General features: G+C 42.9%; 1 protein-coding gene across 3 annotated transcripts in view; it reads left to right on the top strand.

The window, feature by feature from the left end:
- Positions 1 to 7,759: 7,759 nt before the first annotated feature.
- Positions 7,760 to 17,874, top strand: part of HEXA (hexosaminidase subunit alpha) — a 32,934-nt gene continuing 22,819 nt past the window's right edge. The window contains exon 1 of one of the 3 annotated variants that reach the window (XM_036348266.1): positions 7,760 to 8,062. In XM_036348266.1, coding sequence (XP_036204159.1) covers positions 7,810 to 8,062 — 253 coding nt within the window. In that variant the 5' untranslated portion in view covers positions 7,760 to 7,809. The remainder of the gene's footprint in view (positions 8,063 to 17,874) is intronic. The other 2 variants (XM_036348255.1, XM_036348272.1) reach the window with 2 other exon arrangements.

The following is a 17,874-nucleotide window of genomic DNA, read 5'->3' as shown; positions in this document are numbered from 1 at the left end:
GCAGGCATTTTCAGAGGCACACCTATGGTCTGTTTCCAGCCATAACTCTCTCTGAGTATGGTCACATTTGGTTGAATAATATCAATATACAGGAGAACCAAGATGGCGGCATAGGTTAACGCCGGAGTTTGCTGCCTTGAAAACTACTTCAAAAGTGAAACTAAAAAATGGAACGGACATCACCCAGAACCACAGGAACGCTGGCTGAGTGGAAGTCCTACAACTAGGAGGAAAGAGAAACGCATACGGACACTCAGAGGAGGCGCAGTGCTGAAGTCAAATTCTGAGGTGCAGAGTGCGAGGAGCGGGCTGGCGGCGGAGGGCGCGGTTGGCGTTTTCAATCGGGAGGGAGTCGCAGACTCTGAGCTCCAGATACAGGCGAGTCTTTAGGGACCCAGACTCAAACGGGAGAAGCGGGACTGTCTGGCTTCGGTCAGAGCGAGTGCAGCTTTCTCTCTGAGCTTTGCAGCGGGTGCTGGGACTCAGAGAGGCAGAGCCCCTGGGGACAGGACTGAGAGCCGCCATAACTGCTCTCTCCGGCCCACCCTGTTGATCCTGTGCGACCCGCCCCGCCCAAGCCCTGCACAGAGGCATTTGCCGGATAGCCTCAGGCAAAGGCTAGATTAGCATCTCCCTAGAGGACAGAAGTTCTCTCACTGCAGACACAGCTGGTTCTCATAGCCACTTGGCCTGGAGGTCAAACCCTCCCTGGTATTAGCTACAACAATCAAGGTTTAACTATAAGACTGCGCACAAAGACCACTAGGGGGTGCACCAAGGAAGCATAACAAAATGCGGAGACAAAGAAACAGGACAAAATTGTCAATGGAAGATATAGAGTTCAGAACCAAACTTTTAAGGTCTCTCAAGAACTGTTTAGAAGCCGCCGATAAACTTAATGAGATCTACAAGAAAACTAATGAGACCCTCGATCTTATATTGGGGAACCAACTAGAAATTAAGCATACACGGACTGAAATAACAAATATTATACAGACTCCCGACAGCAGACCAGAGGAGCGCAAGAATCAAGTCAATGATTTGAAATGCGAGGAAGCAAAAAACACCCAACCGGAAAAGCAAAATGAAAAAAGAATCCAAAAATGCGAGGATAGTGTAAGGAGCCTCTGGGACAGCTTCAAGCATACCAACATCAGAATTATAGGGGTGCCAGAAGATGAGAGAGAGCAAGATATTGAAAACCTATTTGAAGAAATAATGACAGAAAACTTTCCCCACCTGGTGAAAGAAATGGACTTACAGGTCCAAGAAGCACGGAGAACCCCAAACAAAGGGAATCCAAAGAGGACCACACCAAGACACATCATCATTAAAATGCCAAGAGCAAAAGACAAAGAGAAAATCTTAAAAGCAGCAAGAGAAAGAAACTCAGTTACCTACAAGGGAATACCCATACGACTGTCAGCTGATTTCTCAACAGAAACTTTGCAGGCCAGAAGGGAGTGGCAAGAAATATTCAAAGTGATGAATACCAAGAACCTACAACCAAGATTACTTTACCCAGCAAAGCTATCATTCAGAATTGAAGGTCAGATAAAGAGCTTCACAGATAAGGAAAAGCTAAAGGAGTTCATCACCACCAAACCAGGATTATATGAAATGCTGAAAGGTATCCTTTAAGAAGAGGAAGAGGAAGAAAAAGGTAAAGATACAAATTATGAACAACAAATATGCATCTATCAACAAGTGAATCTAAGAATCAAGTGAATAAATAATCTGATGAACAGAATGAACTGGTGATTATAATAGAATCAGGGACATAGAAAGGGAATGGACTGACTATTCTTGGGGGGGAAGGGGTGTGGGAGATGCGGGAAGAGACTGGACAAAAATCGTGCACCTATGGATGAGGACAGTGGGTGGGGAATGAGGGCGGAGGGTGGGGCGGGAACTGGGAGGAGGGGAGTTATGGGGGGGAAAAAAGAGGAACAAATGTAATAATCTGAACAATAAAGATTTAATTAAAAAAATCAATATACAAATTTATTGGTGTTCCTACTGCATGCAAAGCACTGTCCTATGTCTAATGAGGAATTAATTTAGTAATTTGAAAGCATCTATCGAGCACCCACTATGTACTTGACACTTTGCTCAGTGCTAGAAGTATCACTATGATTAATATCCTAGTCTTGCTTTTGAGGAATAGCACTTCACTTCCCTGGTTCTCAGTTCTCCTATCTTAAATGAGAGAAGTGAAATAGATAATTTCTAAGATCACATCTAGGTCTATACTTTTTGATTCTCAAAAATTTCCCCTAGATCTTTGTACTTCTTTCTGGTGTGTGTGCAGAAATTGTTGTTGTTTTAGTTCAAAGAGAAGTTTACTAGTACAATAGAGGCTTAAGCAAAGTTTTCAAATATACATTACAAACAATATATAATGGTTTGCATTCAGTAGTACAATGCTTCTTTGTTAGAGGTTAATTCTTTATGGAATTTTATGGATGATTGGTCTTTTTACAAAATATATCTTTATAGATTTCAGAGAGGAAGGGAGAGGGAGTGGGAGAAAGAGATAGAAACATCAATGATGAGAGAGAATAATTAATCAGCTGCCTCCTGCATGCTCCCTACTGAGGATGGAGCCTGCAATCTGGGCATGTGCCCTTGACTAGAATTGAACCCAAGACCCTTTAGTTCACAGGCCAACACTCTATCCACTGAGCCAACCTGGCTATGGCTGGTAGCTTGGTCTTTATTCAAGACTAGTGACTTGGGGCATGAAATTTGTGCACATTAAAAAGGAATTAATTAGAGAAAATATTTTAATATTGCTATTTGCCCTTTCTCTATAATAGAAGTGTCAGAGATGAAAGAAAATTAGTAAAATGTATGTGAAAATCTTCCTCCTGTCAGAATCTGAGGCGCACCACGGGAACCAGAGTCAAGTCCCTGCCCACCCATGTGTGCCTCGAAATTGCGTGAGACCCAGCCCCGGCCAGCCCTACCCCCATTGGGCTAGATCCAGACCTGGCTGGCCCCACCCCTGTCAAGCCCTGCCATGCGGGGGGTGCAGCCTCAGGTTCCCCCACCCGGGGCAGGGTGCGTGGCCTGAGGTCCCCTGACCTGGGCTGGGGCGGGGGCATGCCTTGAGGTCGCTGTCAAGTCCTGCCAGGCGGGGGGCGCAGCCTCAGGTCCTCTGGCCTGGTGCCAGGGAGGGGGTGCAGCCTGAGGTCCCCCATCAAGCCCCACTGAGCATGGGGCACAGCCTGAGGTCCCCTGTCAAGCCCCACTGGACGGAGGGCACAGCCTCAGGTCCCATGGCCCGACATTGGATCTGGGGGTGCGGCCTGAGGTTCCCTGTCAAGCCCTGCCAGGCGGGTGGCATGGCCTGAGTTCCCCGTCAAGCCCTGCCAGGAGGGGGGCGTGGCCTGAGGTCCCCTGCCTGGGCCCAGCACCATGCAGCATCAGGTCCTTCCTGATTGCTCGTTAAGACTCCTTATGGGAACTCGGCCTCTGTTGTGGGCATAGCCATCTTGTGTTTCAGAATCCCTGCCTCTGCTGTGGGCACAGCCATCTTGACCATTGTGGCGTGAGGGTCAATTTGCATATTCCCTCTTTATTAGATAAGATAGCACAATCTTCAAATCATTAAATTCTGACCAACTGCTTAATGTGGCTATAACCCTGCCAGATCTCTATGGGAGAAGCATGCTGAGGATACTCTATGCCAGGGGTCCTCAAACTTTTTAAACAGGGGGCCAGTTCACTGTCCCTCAGACCGTTGGAGGGCCAGACTATAGTTTTTAAAGAAACTATGAACAAATTCCTATGCACACTGCACATATCTTATTTTGAAGTAAAAAAACAAAACGGGAACAAATACAATATCTGTATTTGCATGTGCCTCGCGGGCCGTAGTTTGAGGAACCCTGCTCTATGCCAAGGACCACTATAGCTGGGGCCTTGACCCAGATCTCTATTGAATACTCTATATAGATGATCTAGGCATCATCACCCTGGCACCTTCAGCCTAGACTACATCCTGCTCCAATCCAGGCCCAGGACATTTTCCGTGACACCCACATTGGAGACAAATTTTTAGAGGGATAGTCAATCCCAACATGAAGAAAAGGAATCCAAGAGAAAGATCCAAAAGCTGCTCCCAACAGAAGAAAGACTTTTTACCTGGTGCTCTTAGCACTAAGAAGTCCACCTGTAGCATCAGTGAAATTGGACATTTTGGAAATCTGTATCACAATAATATGGCACTAACATTTCTAAAGCCAAATGGTAACAGATGGCTAAAGGAGAGAAAAGTTGAAGGTATCTGTGCTCTAGAGTTCCTGGAGACTGTAGTCTGGCTACTAGGTAAGAATGGAAAATAATTATGGAAGACCCAGGCAGGAAGAGAATGGGAGGAAAGCAAGGAGTGAGTGATAAATCTTTCAGGGCAATCTGGAATTCCAGTGGGCAATAATGTAGGGTCTGAATGATTTTCTGTAAAGGACTTATATACTCAGATTATGGTTTAATTAACATCCCACTTAAGGAGTTTCAGATTATTACTTTGGATTTGGCCAGCATTAGCATCTATAACCATTAAGGCTATAGGCAGGAAGGCCTAAGAGTTCAGACTAAAGACAATATAATTACAGATAGAGCAGCCATCAGGATACCTGGAACAAGATGTAGTTTAAGCAGAAGGAGCCCCTATTTAAAGGGCCTTAAACACCACATAATTATCTTAACTATATAAATTTGCTCTCTATTTGGGTCTAAAAATCCTAACATCAGAGGCCCTGGTTTAGGCTAAGACCTGAAGGATATGTAGAAGCTGCTAACTAAGAAAAGAGATATTCAGGGCCCGTCAGCCGTTCACTTAACAAATCTTCATTGAGTATCTACTCTATGATAGACACTGAACACAGAATCTGTTGTTTGAGGACCTTTTACTCTAGTGGAGAAGACAGACAAATGGACAGGCAATTACAATACTATGAGATAAGTGCTCTGATGGAGATAAGCTCAAAGGGTTATGGGATTTTACCCAAGTTTGAGGAATAAGAGAAGATTTACAGGGTGATAAAATATAAGCTTAAACTTTCAGGTAGGTGGTGGGAGTAGAAGTGGGAGGTGGGAGAGGGTTTCCAGGGAGAGGGGAGTATAGTAAAAGTGAGATAATCATGGCACATGATTACTAGTATCTTCTGCTATTCCATAAGCCCTGTGATCAGTGTGGAATTTTCTTTCACACCCCTGTGCTTTCTCTATACTCTCCTTGCCTGATTGGCTAACTCATGCCTTAGGAGTTAGCTCAAAAGTCACATCCTTTGTGAAAGACTCCCCCAGACAAAATTAGCCATTTCCTCCTTTCTGCATCTAGAGTGGGGACCAAAAATCTGGGCACATTATCTGACGGTGAATTCTTTTTCTGTTATGTAAACTAATTTACCAGAAGCTATAGATATGGAAATTAAAGCATGTTTTATTCATTTAATAACCTGTCTTTAAGAAAAGGAAACATAGCCGAAACCGGTTTGGCTCAGTGGATAGAGCGTCGGCCTGCGGACTGAAAGGTCCCAGGTTCGATTCCGGTCAAGGGCATGTACCTTGGTTGCGGGCACATCCCCAGTGGGGAGTGTGCAGGAGGCAGCTGGTCGATGTTTCTCTCTCATCGATGTTTCTAACTCTATCTCTCTCCTTTCCTCTCTGTAAAAACTCAATAAAATATATTAAAAAAAAAAAAAAGAAAAGGAAACATAGCCCTGGCCGGTTTGGCTCAGTGGATGGTGTGTTGGCCTGCGGACTGAAGGGTCGCAGGTTCAGTTCAGGTCAAGGGCATGTACCTTGGTTGCGGGCACATCCCCGGTGGGGAGTGTGCAGGAGGCAGCTGAATTGATATTTCTCTCTCATTGATGTCTCTAACTCTCTATACCTCTCCCTTTCTGTAAAAAATCAATAAAATATATTTTAAAAAATAAAAGAAAAAATAGATAAAACAACCAAATATTGTATTATTTTTGTTATTTATCTACTTTCAAAAGTGGGTGCGGGATTTTGTTGAATGCTTTTTCTGTGTCTATTGATATGATCATGTGATTTTTGGCTTTCAATTTGTTTATGTGATGTATCACGTTTATTGATTTGTGAACATTATACCAGCCTTACATCCCTGGAATAAATCCTGCTTGGTCATGGTGTATGATCTTTTTAATATATTGCTGCATCTGATTAGCTAATATTTTGTTGAGGATTTTAGGATCTATGTTCATCCGGGATATTGGCCTGTAATTCTCTTTCTTTGTAGTATCTTTATCTGGTTTTGGAATTAGGATAATGCTGGCCTCATAAAAAGAGCCTGGAAGTGTTCCTTCCTCTTGGATTCTTTTGGAATAGTTTGAGGAGGATAGGTGTTAGTTCTTCTTTGACTGTTTGGTAAAACTCCACTGTGAAGCCATCTGGACTGGGCTTTTGTTTGGTGGGAGTTGTGTTTTGTTTTTTTATAACTGCTTCAATTTCGGTTTTTTTTGTTATTGGCTTATTCAGGTTTTCTGATTCTTCCTGATTCAGTTTTGGAAGATTGTATTTTGCTAGGAATTTGTCCATTTCCTCCAGATTGTCCAGCTTGTTAGCATATAGCTGTTCATCTGAGCCCTTTATTTTGAAAAGTTCATTTTCCTGACCTTCACACTTTTTCTAATACTAAAATAAAACTTTACGATTTTTAAAAAAACTTATGTAACAGCCAAATAATGCCACACAATAGCATTATTTTATTCTCCTTTTTTGTCTGTGATTCAACTACACTCTGATAATATAACAGTGAAAAAGGAAGACAGTGTCCCTGACTCAAGAAACCTCTCTTGTATAAAGCCCTGTGCTTCTGAATACCCACCATTTCCTGGATCTATAGCTCTCTTCCTTCCCCACTGCTATAATTCAAGCTTTCCATTTACACTTTTTTTAAAAAAACTAACTGGATTCATATTCATCCAACTACTCAACATGAGATTTCTAAAATGCAGATATCAGGGGATGATTTTCAATTGCACACATAATGAAGTCCTGGCCTTGGACTTCTATATAAGCTCCTGTAGGACCAGGCCCCTGTCTTATCTCTGGGCATTCTCCATATTGGACCTAAAGTTCAACCATTGTCTTACTACTTCCAGTAAGGACAGATCCCCAGCTTGTGAAGCTTTGGCTGGGGGGGAAGGGATTGGGGGACAGTTACTTGGAGATTATCAACCATCAAGAGAAGAGCCACTAGAAGCAGGAATTGGGACACCTCCAGCTTGCTCTGAAAGCACATCCCCCACCCCATTCCCAGTCCTAAGTAGATCATATTTTTGTGATCTTATGATCTCCTCTCTAGAAGGGCGATTCCTACTACCTAATCCCAGCCCCACAGCATTTCGAATCACAATCTGTGGTTTTAATCCTCTCTTCTGCTTCCTGGCGAACTCTTATTCCTTCTTCATGATTCAGCCTAGAAGTCCCCAGTCTGAGGACTTTCCTTTCCTGCTCCCTTCGTAGCACTTCAATAGCCTGGGGCGCTCACAGCGCTATGATGAGGGCAGGCCTGGCATCGGCGGTGAACACCAGCGAATGCGCCACCAGGCCCTCGAGAAGCCGGCACCAGGCCATCGCCGATGCCCATCACCCTCGGCTGCCCAAGTCGCTGGAGGCCCAGGGTCGCCAGGAGAAGGGGCAGGGTTGTGTTCCGGAATCGCGGGTGAAGAGCCGCACCCGGTCACGTGACACGCCGGTTGTCACACGGGCGCCGCTCACCTGACCCGGCAGTCACGTGGTCCGGCCCGCTGGGACCGAGGAGACTGGCGGGCCATGGCAGGCTCCAGGCTCTGGCTCTCGCTGCTGCTGGCGGCAGCGTTCGCTGGGCCCGCCACGGCCCTGTGGCCTTGGCCCCAATACATCCAGACCTCCGACTGGCACTATACCATCTCCCCGCACAGCTTCCAATTCAAGTACCACGTCAGATCCGCCGCGCAGTCGGGCTGCTCCGTCCTCGACGAGGCTTTCCAGCGCTACCGTGACCTGCTCTTCGGTTCCGAGTCTTGGCAACGTGCTGCCCTCACAGGTGAGCCGGTCCTGCTCTGCCTGGTTCTGGGCTCTGAGGCTGCCTGCCTTGGGACAACGCCCCAGAGACTTCCTGAGACGCCCTTCGTCGGGCTTTTGTCCTACCCTGTAGTCTCCACTTTCTCCTGCCCTGTCCCTCCGGCTGTCCCAGCCTCCCCAAGGTTTAGTCCACTAATGCCATTCACTTCACTGAACTCCTGCCCTCGGACTGTATTTCACCCAAAATGCCTGCTATAGGACTACAGTTACTGTGCCAATGGACATCTAAGGAGATCCCTCTTACGGTGTTCAAGGGTCCTAGGGTCCTAGTGAAGCTGTGGCCAGGGCTGGGTAGAGACCAGAGCTGACATCCTAAATTCGTATAACAAAACGTGAGAAATGTATTGATCTACGCAAAATTACATGACAGTGTCTGACACATAGCATGTTCAGGAAATGTTTAAACCGTGAGAGAAATCATAGAACACTTCCGTAAGAAAATGAGTTTTGAGCAACCACCTATAGTGAGGTGGTGAATATAATGGGCTGGACTGAAAGGAGGGTATTCCAGGAAGGGTACAGGGCTTGAGCAGTCACAAAGGGTTATGATTGATCTCAAAAGTGCTGGGCTGGTATGTGTGATGAGGGTGGGGGCTGGGGAGTGGTGAGGAATGAGGTTCGGGAATGGAGATAAAGTGGGATTAAATGAAAAGTCAGGAGTGCTTTGGATATTGGTTTTATCTAAATTAGCAGGGGTTAGCAATTTTCTTTAAGGCAGCTGCTGAAAATTGTGTTTGAAGATTATTATTTTAAAGCAAATTAGTGAGTGCAGTCAGCAACACAAAAGAATCAAATTCTATTTTATGGATGAAAAATTTAGAGTTTTGAAAATCTGGAATCTAGTTCTCTGGTTGTGACGTGTAGGTGTTATGAGTGGAAACCATATTTATGGTTGGGCCATATGGTAACATCATTTTGAGTGATATTTCAACTGTGCTTAAATTACTTTCACAAAAATTCTCATTTGATATAGAATTAAAAGCATGTAATTAAACAGATGGCAGTTAGAGAATGACAGAGTGTCTTGGCATCAAGGTGAAACGCGTTAGGCTGGGAGGATAAAAGGCCTGCTATTGTTGTGTGGTATATCACATATTTCTCTTAGTCCTTTGTGACAAATATTAGAATGCCTTACACAGGATTGGCACTCAAAATATGTTTAGTTTTATATAGAACAGTTAGGGCCTGGCTTTGTGCCTATCCTAGTGGTGGGCTCTATGGATGTTATAAGAAAAGTAGAAGACCTAGGTTCAAGTTTTACAGTCCAAGTGGGGAAATATGAAGCAAAAGGACACAGTGTATTATAAAATGCTCAAAAGGTAGGTAATTAGGATGTTTACTACTATTGTATAAATTAGGATAATTCCTGTACTTCTAAATTAAGCCTTTACCTCCATTACAGTAGAGCTACAGTTTAATCAAGAAAATAGAAACCATGGTTATGTGACAATAAGGTGCTGTAAATTCCTAATGAAATAGATTTGGAGACAGATAAGAAATTAAATAAAGTGTTTATTTAATTTTATTACCTTTTTGTGAATGAATTTACTAGTTGAGGAGTTCTTATCCATTGAAAGATAATAAAAACTGGTTTGGATGAACATTACCAAAGACATATGAATAACTTCTTTCTCTGTTGTCCTTCCCATGGAGCCTTCCCTTTGAAACAGTTTTCTGGTGAGGCTTTCAGATGACTTGAGCTATAATCCTATTTCTGGGGAGGGGGTAGGAAGAGAAGAATTGATGGAGAGGAAAGTACCATCAACAAGGCCCAAACAAGGGTATATTTCTCCTGGGGGCTGATTTTAGTAAAGAAAACAACATATGCAAGTTAAATCTTAGCTAACTGTTTTCATCCCGTTCCTCCAAATAACTTCCTTGTAGTTGTAGACCAGTGTTTTTCTTAATGTAGCACAACTTCTGGTTTTGATCTGAACCTCGAATTCAGTGAGATTCATACTTCCCTTTTCTGAAAACAAGTCTAGTACTGAGTTTCCATTCTATTCTGAATTCACCTTCAAGGGTTAGCCATAGCCCTCCAGCTGCTAAGTGATCTATGGAGATGTTTAGGATTTGCTACCTCTCATTGAGAGGTGTTTCTGTCAACTGGATAGTGTGTGCTACATATTGTTAAACCTGTTAAATGGAATTATTTTAGGCTCTAGATATCTAGTTCTGTGTTTTGGTTATTAAGCCACATTCTGTTTGCAAATCAAAGATCTGATCATTTGGGATGGCACCCATCTAATGTTGCCCAAATACTTTTTTGGGTGATTAATGGAACTGATAAAGCCCTAATTTTTCAGGTTAAGTGGCTAAATCTGATTATGTCATTTGCCTGCTGTCTTCTTTGCTTTCCCTGAAACTAGTTGATTGAAGCCATAGTATTTAATGGCTGGAGAGAAAGAATAATGCTGATTGGTTTTCTCCACTCTAATTGGACTAGTGGCTGTGTATTTTAACCTTTCCCATAACAAGGACAAGACCAAGTTAATTATCATTAACTTGATTTCCACTAAGTTTCTTCTTTTAAAAGCAAAAGAGGAAGAAAGCAACATAGAATTCTGTAGTAGAATTATTTTTCTTGTGAAGGAGAATAGAGGGACACATAAGGAGGAGAAATAATAAGATTTGGAAAGGGGATAGGTAGAAGGATCTAGATTTTAGGAGCAAAATAATTGTTGTGCCTCAATCAGCCTCCCCTCTCTGGTTTTTTCTTTACTACTAATTTGTAACGCTTTTTAGATAATCTGGATAGTACTGAGCCCAAGGAGCTCTGCTTGATCAAGATGTGTGTGGTAGTCTGGGCCTGGTTAATGAAAAATTCAAGTCTTATTTCCTTGAGCCATTGTTGATCCCCCTGCCTTGTATTTTCTGCTTGAAGACTGTATACAGTGGAGCACTTGGTCTGGAGCATGATTTATTCAGGAATCAGCCAGAGAATGTTTACTAGTCACTTATTTAACTACTAGCGGCCTGGTGCACAAAATTCGTGCATGGGTAGGGTCCCTAGGCCTGGCTGGCGATCAGGGCTGATCTGTGGGGCAACTGGCAGGGTGATTGGGGGACCCCCAGTGGCACCCGCCTTGGCTGTCCTGGGGCCTGCGGGCTGGGGGCAGCTCCTGTGTTGAGCATCTGCCCCTTGGTGGTCAGTGCACATCATAACGACTGGTAATTCTACCAGTTGTTCCGCAGTTCAGTTGATTTGCATAGACTTTTTTTTTTATTATTAATATTTGTTTTATTGTTTTATTGCTTAAAGTATTACAAAGAGTATTACATATGTCTCCTTTTTTCCCCCACCCTTGACAATCCCCTGGCCTCCCCTACCCCCCAGTGTCTTATGTCCATTGGTTATGCTTATATGCATGCATACAAGTCCTTCGGTTGATCTCTTACTCCCCTCCCTCCTGCCCCCCAACCCTCCCCGGCCTTCCCGCTGCAGTTTGACAATCTGTTTGAGGCAGCTCTGCCACTGTATATATTATTGTTCATAAGTTTATAATGGTCTTTATTATCCATGAATGAGTGAGATCATGTGGTATTTTTCCTTCATTGACTGGCTTGTTTCACTTAGCATAATGCTCTCCAGTTCCATCCATGCCATTGCAAATGGTAAGAGTTCCTTCTTTTTTACAGCAGCATAGTATTCCATCGTGTAGATGTACCACAGTTTTCTAATCCATTCATCTACTGCTGGGCACTTGGGCTGTTTCCAGATGTTAGCTATGGTGAATTGTGCTGCTATGAACATATGGGTGCATATATCCTTTCTGATTGGTGTTTGTGGTTTCTTGGGATATAATCCTAGGAGTGGGGTCACAGGGTCAAATGGGAGTTCCATTTTTAGTTTTTTTGAGGAAACTCCATACTGTCTTCCATAGTGGCTGCACCACTCTGCATTCCCACCAGCAGTACACGAGTGTTCCTTTTTCTCCACATCCTCTCCAGCACTTGTTGTTTGTTGATTTGTTGATGATAGCCAGTCTGACAGGTGTGAGATGGTACCTCATTGTTGTTTTGATTTGCATCTCTCGGATGATTAGTGACTTTGAGCATGTTTTCATATGTCTCTTGGCTTTCTGAATGTGCTCTTTTGAAAGGTGTCTATTTAACTCCTTTGCCCATTTTTTTATTGGGTTGTTTATCTTCCTTTTGTTAAGTTGTATGAGTTCACTATAAATTTTGGAGATTAGGCCCTTATCAGATACGACATTGGCAAATATGTTTTCCCATGCAGTGGGCTTTCTTGTTGTTTTGTTTATGGTTTCTTTTGCTGTGCAGAGGCTTTTTATTTTGATGTAGTCCCATTTGTTCATTTTCTCTTTAGTTTCAAGTGTCCTAGGAGCTGTATCAGCGAAGAAATTGCTTCAGCATATGTCTGAGATTTTGTTGCCATTGGATTTTTCTAGAATTTTTTTGGTTTCTTGTACATTTAAGTCCTTTATCCATTTTGAGTTTATTTTTGTGTATGGTGTAAGTTGGTGGTCTAGTTTCAATTTCTTGCATGTATCTGTCCAATTTCCCCAACACCATTTATTGAAGAGATTGTCTTGACTCCATTGTATGTTCTTGCCTAATTTGTCAAATATTAATTGAGCATATTGGTTCATGCCGATTTCTGGGCTCTCTATTCTATTCCATTGATCTATATGTCTGTTCTTGTGCCAGTACCAGGCAGTTTTGAGAACAGTGGCTTTGTAATACAGCTTGGTATTGAGATCCCACCTACTTTGTTCTTTCTCAGGATCGCTGCAGCAATTTGGGGTCTTTTACTATTCCAGATGAAGTTTTGGAGAGTTCGTTCTAGATCTGTGAAATATGCCGTTGGCATTTTAATGGGAAGTATGTTGAATTTATAGATAGCTTTGGGTAGTATGGACATTTTAATGATGTTGATTCTACCAATCCATGAACACGGTATGTTCTTCCATCTGTTTATGTCTTCCTCTATCTCTTTTTTCAACGTCCTGTAGTTTTCCGAGTAGAGGTCTTTTACCTCTTTAGTTAAATTTATTCCTAGGTAGTTTAATTTTTTTGGTGTGATGGTAAATGGATTTGTTTTTCTAGTCTCTCTTTCTGAAAGTTCACTATTGGTGTATAGAAATGCCATAAATTTCTTGGGGTTAATTTTGTATCCTGCTACACTGCCAAATTCATGTATTAAGTGTAGTATTTTTTTTATGGAGTCTTTAGGGTTTTTTTATGTATAATATCATGTCGTCTACAAATAAGGACAGTTTTACTTCCTCTCTTCCAATTTGGATGCCTTTCATTTCTAATTCTTGTCTAATTGCAATGGCTAATACTTCCAGTACTATGCTGAACAGAAGTGGTGAGAGTGGGCATCCCTATCTTGTCCCTGTTCTTAGGGGAAATGGTGTTAGTTTTTGTCCACTGAGTATGATGTTGGCTGTAGGCTTGTCATATATGGCTTTTATTATGTTGAGGTATGATCTTTTTACTCCCACCTTGCTGAGAGTTTTTATCAAAAATGGGCATTGCATTTTGTCAAATGCCTTTTCTGCATCAATTGATATGACTATGTGGGTTTTTCTTTCAATTTGTTTATGTGATGTATCACGTTTATTGATTTTCGGATATTGTACCATCCTTGCATCCCTGGGATGAATCCTACTTGGTCATGGTGTATGGTCTTTCTGAGGTACTGCTGGATCCGATTTGCTAAGATTCTGTTGATGATTTTGGCATCTATGTTCATGAGGGATATTGGCCTGTAATTCTCTTTCATTGTGTTGTCTTTACCTGGTTTTGGTATTAGGATGATGCTGGCTTCATAGAATGAGCTGGGAAGTGTTCCTTCCTCTTGAAATTTTTGTAGTAGTCTGAGGAGGATAGGTTTTAGTTGTTCCTTGACTGTTTTGTAAAACTCCCCTGTGAAGCCGTCTGGTCCTGGGCTTTTGTTTGATGGAAGCTTTTTGATGACTGCTTCAATTTCTTCCATAGTAATTGGCCTATTGAGATTTTTAGATTCTTCCTGATTGAGTTTTGGAATGTTGTATTTTTCTAGGAATTTGTCCATTTCCTCCAGGTTGTCTAGTTTGTTGGAGTAGAGCTTTCCATAGTATTTTTAAACAACCATTTGTATTTCTGTGGGGTCTGTAGTTATTTTGCCTCTATCGTTTCTGATTTTGTTTATTTGGGTCCTCTCTCTTTGCTTCTTGGTGAGCCTGGCTAGAGGTTTGTCAATCTTGTTTATCCTTTGAAAGAATCAGCTCTTGGTTTCATTGATTTTCTGTATTGTTTTTTTGGTCTCTATGTCATTTATTTCTGTTCTAATCTTTATTATCTCCTTCCTTCTGCTCACTCTGGGGTTTTCTTGTTGCTCTCTTTCTAATTCTTTGAGATGTAGAGTTAGATGATTTACTACCATGTTTTCTTGTTGTTTTTTTTTTTTTTGAGATAGGCCTGTAGAGCTATAAACTTCCCTCTCAGGACTGCTTTCATTGTGTCCCATAGGTTTTGGATTGTTGTGTTTTCTTAGTCATTAGTTTCCATGGTGTTTTTAATTTCTTCTTTGATTTCATTGGTAACCCAATCAATATTTAATAACATGCTATTCAGCTTCCAAGTGTTTGAGTATTTTGGGTTGTTTTAATTGTAGTTTATTTCTAATATTATGCCATTGTTGCCTGAGATGATGCTTGGTATGATTTAAATCTTCTTGAATTTGAGGAGACTTTGTTTGTGACCCAATACGTGGTCTATTTTTGAATGTGTCTTATGAGCACTTGAGTAGAATATATATGCTGTGGCTTGACGTGAAGCGTTCTGAAGATGTCAATTAAGTCCATCTGATCTAATGAGTCATTTAGGATTGCTGTTTCTTTGCTGATTGTTTGTCTAGAGGATTTATCCAGTGATGTCAGTGGTGTATTAAAGTCCCCTACTATGATTGTATTGTTGTCAATCCCTCCTTTGATATCTTCCAGGAGTTTTTTCATGTATTTGGGTGCTCCTGTATTGGGTGCATTTATGTTTATCAGGGTTATATCCTCTTGTTGTATTGATCCCTTTAGTATTATGAAGTGGCCTTCCTTATCTCTTGTTATGGCCTTCACTTTGAGGTCTATTTTGTCCAATATAAGTATTGATACCCCAGCTTTCTTTTCCTTTCCATTTGCCTGAAAGATATTTTTCCATCCCTTCACTTTCAGTCTGTGTGAGTCCCTTTTTCTGAGGTGGGTCTCTTGTAGACAGCAAATGTATGGGTCATGTTTTTTTATCCATTCAGCCACTTGGTGTCTTTTGGTTGGAGCATTTAGTCCATTTACGTTTAATGTTATTATTGAAAGGTACTTGTTTGTAGCCATTTCTTTTTTGTGTGTGTGGCTATTTTCTTCCTGAGCTTTTTATTTCTTCTTTTTATACCAGTCCCTTTAGCATTTCTTGCATTGCTGGCTTGGTGGTGATAAACTCCCTTAGCCTTTTTTTTGTCTGAAGCTTCTTATTTCCCCTTCAAGTTTGAATGATAGCCTTGCTGGATAGAGTATTCTTGGATTCAGTCCTTTGCTTTGCATCACTTTGTAAATTTCTGTCCATTCTTTTCTGGCCTGATGTGTTTCTGTTGAGAAATCATTTGATAATCTAATGGGAGATCCCTTGTATGTAACTTTCCATCTCTCTCTTGCAGCCTTTAAGATTCTTTCTTTGTCCTGAACATTTGCCATGGTAATTATGATGTGTCTTGGTGTGGGTCTTTTCGGGTTCACCTTGTTTGGGACTCTCTGTGCTTGTGTGACTTTTTTCTTCCCTACCTCAGGGAAGTATTCTGATATTATTTCTTCAAATAGGTTTTCTAAGTCTTGTTCCTCTTCCTGTTGTTCTGGCACCCCTATTATTCTTATGTTGTTTTGTTTCATGTTGTCCTATGGCTCCCATAGGCTCTCCTCCTGTCTTTTAATTTTTTTCTCCAATTGCAGTTCAGTTTGGGTGTGTTTTGTTTCCCTGTCTTCTAATTCGCTAATTCGGTCCTCCGCTTCTCCTAGTCTACTGTTGAAACTTTCAGTGGTGTTTTTTATTGCAGCTATTTCACTCTTCATTTCTTCTTGGTTCTTACATAATTTATTGATTTTTTTTTCATCTGTTTCTTCTTGCTTCTTGCATAAGTTGTTGATTTTTTTCCTCCATCCGGTTTATGCATTCTAGGACCCTTAATCTGAATTCTTTTTCTGTCATGCTGCATGCCTCGGTTTCACTTAGCTGCTTTTCTGGCAAGTCCTCTTTTTCTTTCCTTTGGGGGTTTCTTTGTCTACCCATGTTTGATCTCACCGACATATCTAGATGTTGAGTCGTTCAGTGGCTGCTCCTTGGGTGGCAGTGGCTCTTCGGGCTGTGGTTGCTCCTCTGGCGGTTGTTCTAGCAGCTGCTCCTTAGTTGGCAGGAGCTCGTGTGGTGGGTGCTCACGTTCACCGCTGTGGTGGCTCCTCTGGCTGGTGGGGGGAGGCCTCACACACAGCTGCTGTTCCTCAGACAGAGGATGTGCTGATCACGAGGCTGCTGTTCCTTGGATGGGGCGGGCTACACACACAGCTGCTACTTCTTGAACTGGGGCGGACTGCTCACGTGGCTGCTGATCCTTGAATGGGGGCTGGCTGCACACTGCTGTTGTTCCTCTGATGTGGTGGGCTGCTTGTGGGGCTACTGCTCCTAGGACCGGCTGCTTCTTATCGGACAGGTGCAGGCTGTTGTGGCTCTGCTCCTTGGACCGGTGCGTGCTGTGCAGGGCTGCCGCTCCTCGGATGTGGGCCGTCTGCTCGTGTGGTTGCTGTTCCTCGGACCAGGGTGGGCTGCCGCTGCTCCTCGAATGGGGCCGGGCTGCTCTCAGAACTGCTGCTCCTCGGATGGGGGCGGGCTGCTCACACAGCTGCTGTTCCTCGGATTGGGCAGGCTGCTTGTGCAGCTGCTGCTGCTTGGGCGAGGGCAAGATGCTTGTGTAGCTGCTGCTCCTCGGACTAGTGCAGGGTGCGGGCTGTGCGCGGCTGCTGCTCCTCGGATGGGGGCGGGCTGCGCAGGGCTGCCTCTCCTCAGACGTAGGAAGACTGCTCGTACGGCTGCTGCTCCTCGGACAGGTCAGACTGCTCGTGTGGTTTCTGCTCTTCAGATGAGGAAGTGGGCTGCTCACACAGCTGCTGCTCCTTAGACAGGGGCAGGCCACATGAGGCTGCTGCTCTTAGGCTTGAAGCAGGCTGCTCATGGGGCTGGTGCTCCCTGGACAAGAGCATGCCACTCACATGTCTGTTGTTCATGTGATTGAAAAAATAATGTGAGCAGAAGTAGGAAATAAAGGAACAAACAACAAAAAAAGGAGAACAAAGAAAGAAGAAAGAAAAAAAAAAGCAACAAAAAAAAGGGGGATGCACTAACCGGTTTGGCTCAGTGGATGGAGCTTTGGCCTGTGGACTGAAAGGTCCCAGGTTCGATTCCGGCTAAGGGCATGTACCTTGGTTGTGGGCAAATCCCCAGTAGGGGGTGTGCAGGAGGCAGCTGATCAATGATTCTCTCTCATCGATGTTTCCAACTCTCTACCCCTCTCCATTCCTTTCTGTGAAAAATCAATAAAATATATTTTTTTTAAAAAGGGAAAACAGAAAAAAGCAAAAAGAAAAGCTAACAAAATAATAAAAAAATAAAATTGAGAAATTGAAATGTCATTCCTTTGGCTGGCTAAAGATCCCAGTTTTCTGGAATGTCTGTGATTCTCTGCATAGGCTTTTATTACATAGGATGTGCCTTCAGGCAGCCTGCTTAATT

This window comes from Myotis myotis, unplaced genomic scaffold (assembly GCF_014108235.1).
Source record: "Myotis myotis isolate mMyoMyo1 unplaced genomic scaffold, mMyoMyo1.p scaffold_m19_p_1, whole genome shotgun sequence".
NCBI classification, from domain to species: Eukaryota; Metazoa; Chordata; class Mammalia; order Chiroptera; family Vespertilionidae; genus Myotis; species Myotis myotis.
The sequence above is the reverse complement of the archived record's forward strand: the minus strand, read 5'-3'. Positions and strand labels throughout refer to the sequence as shown.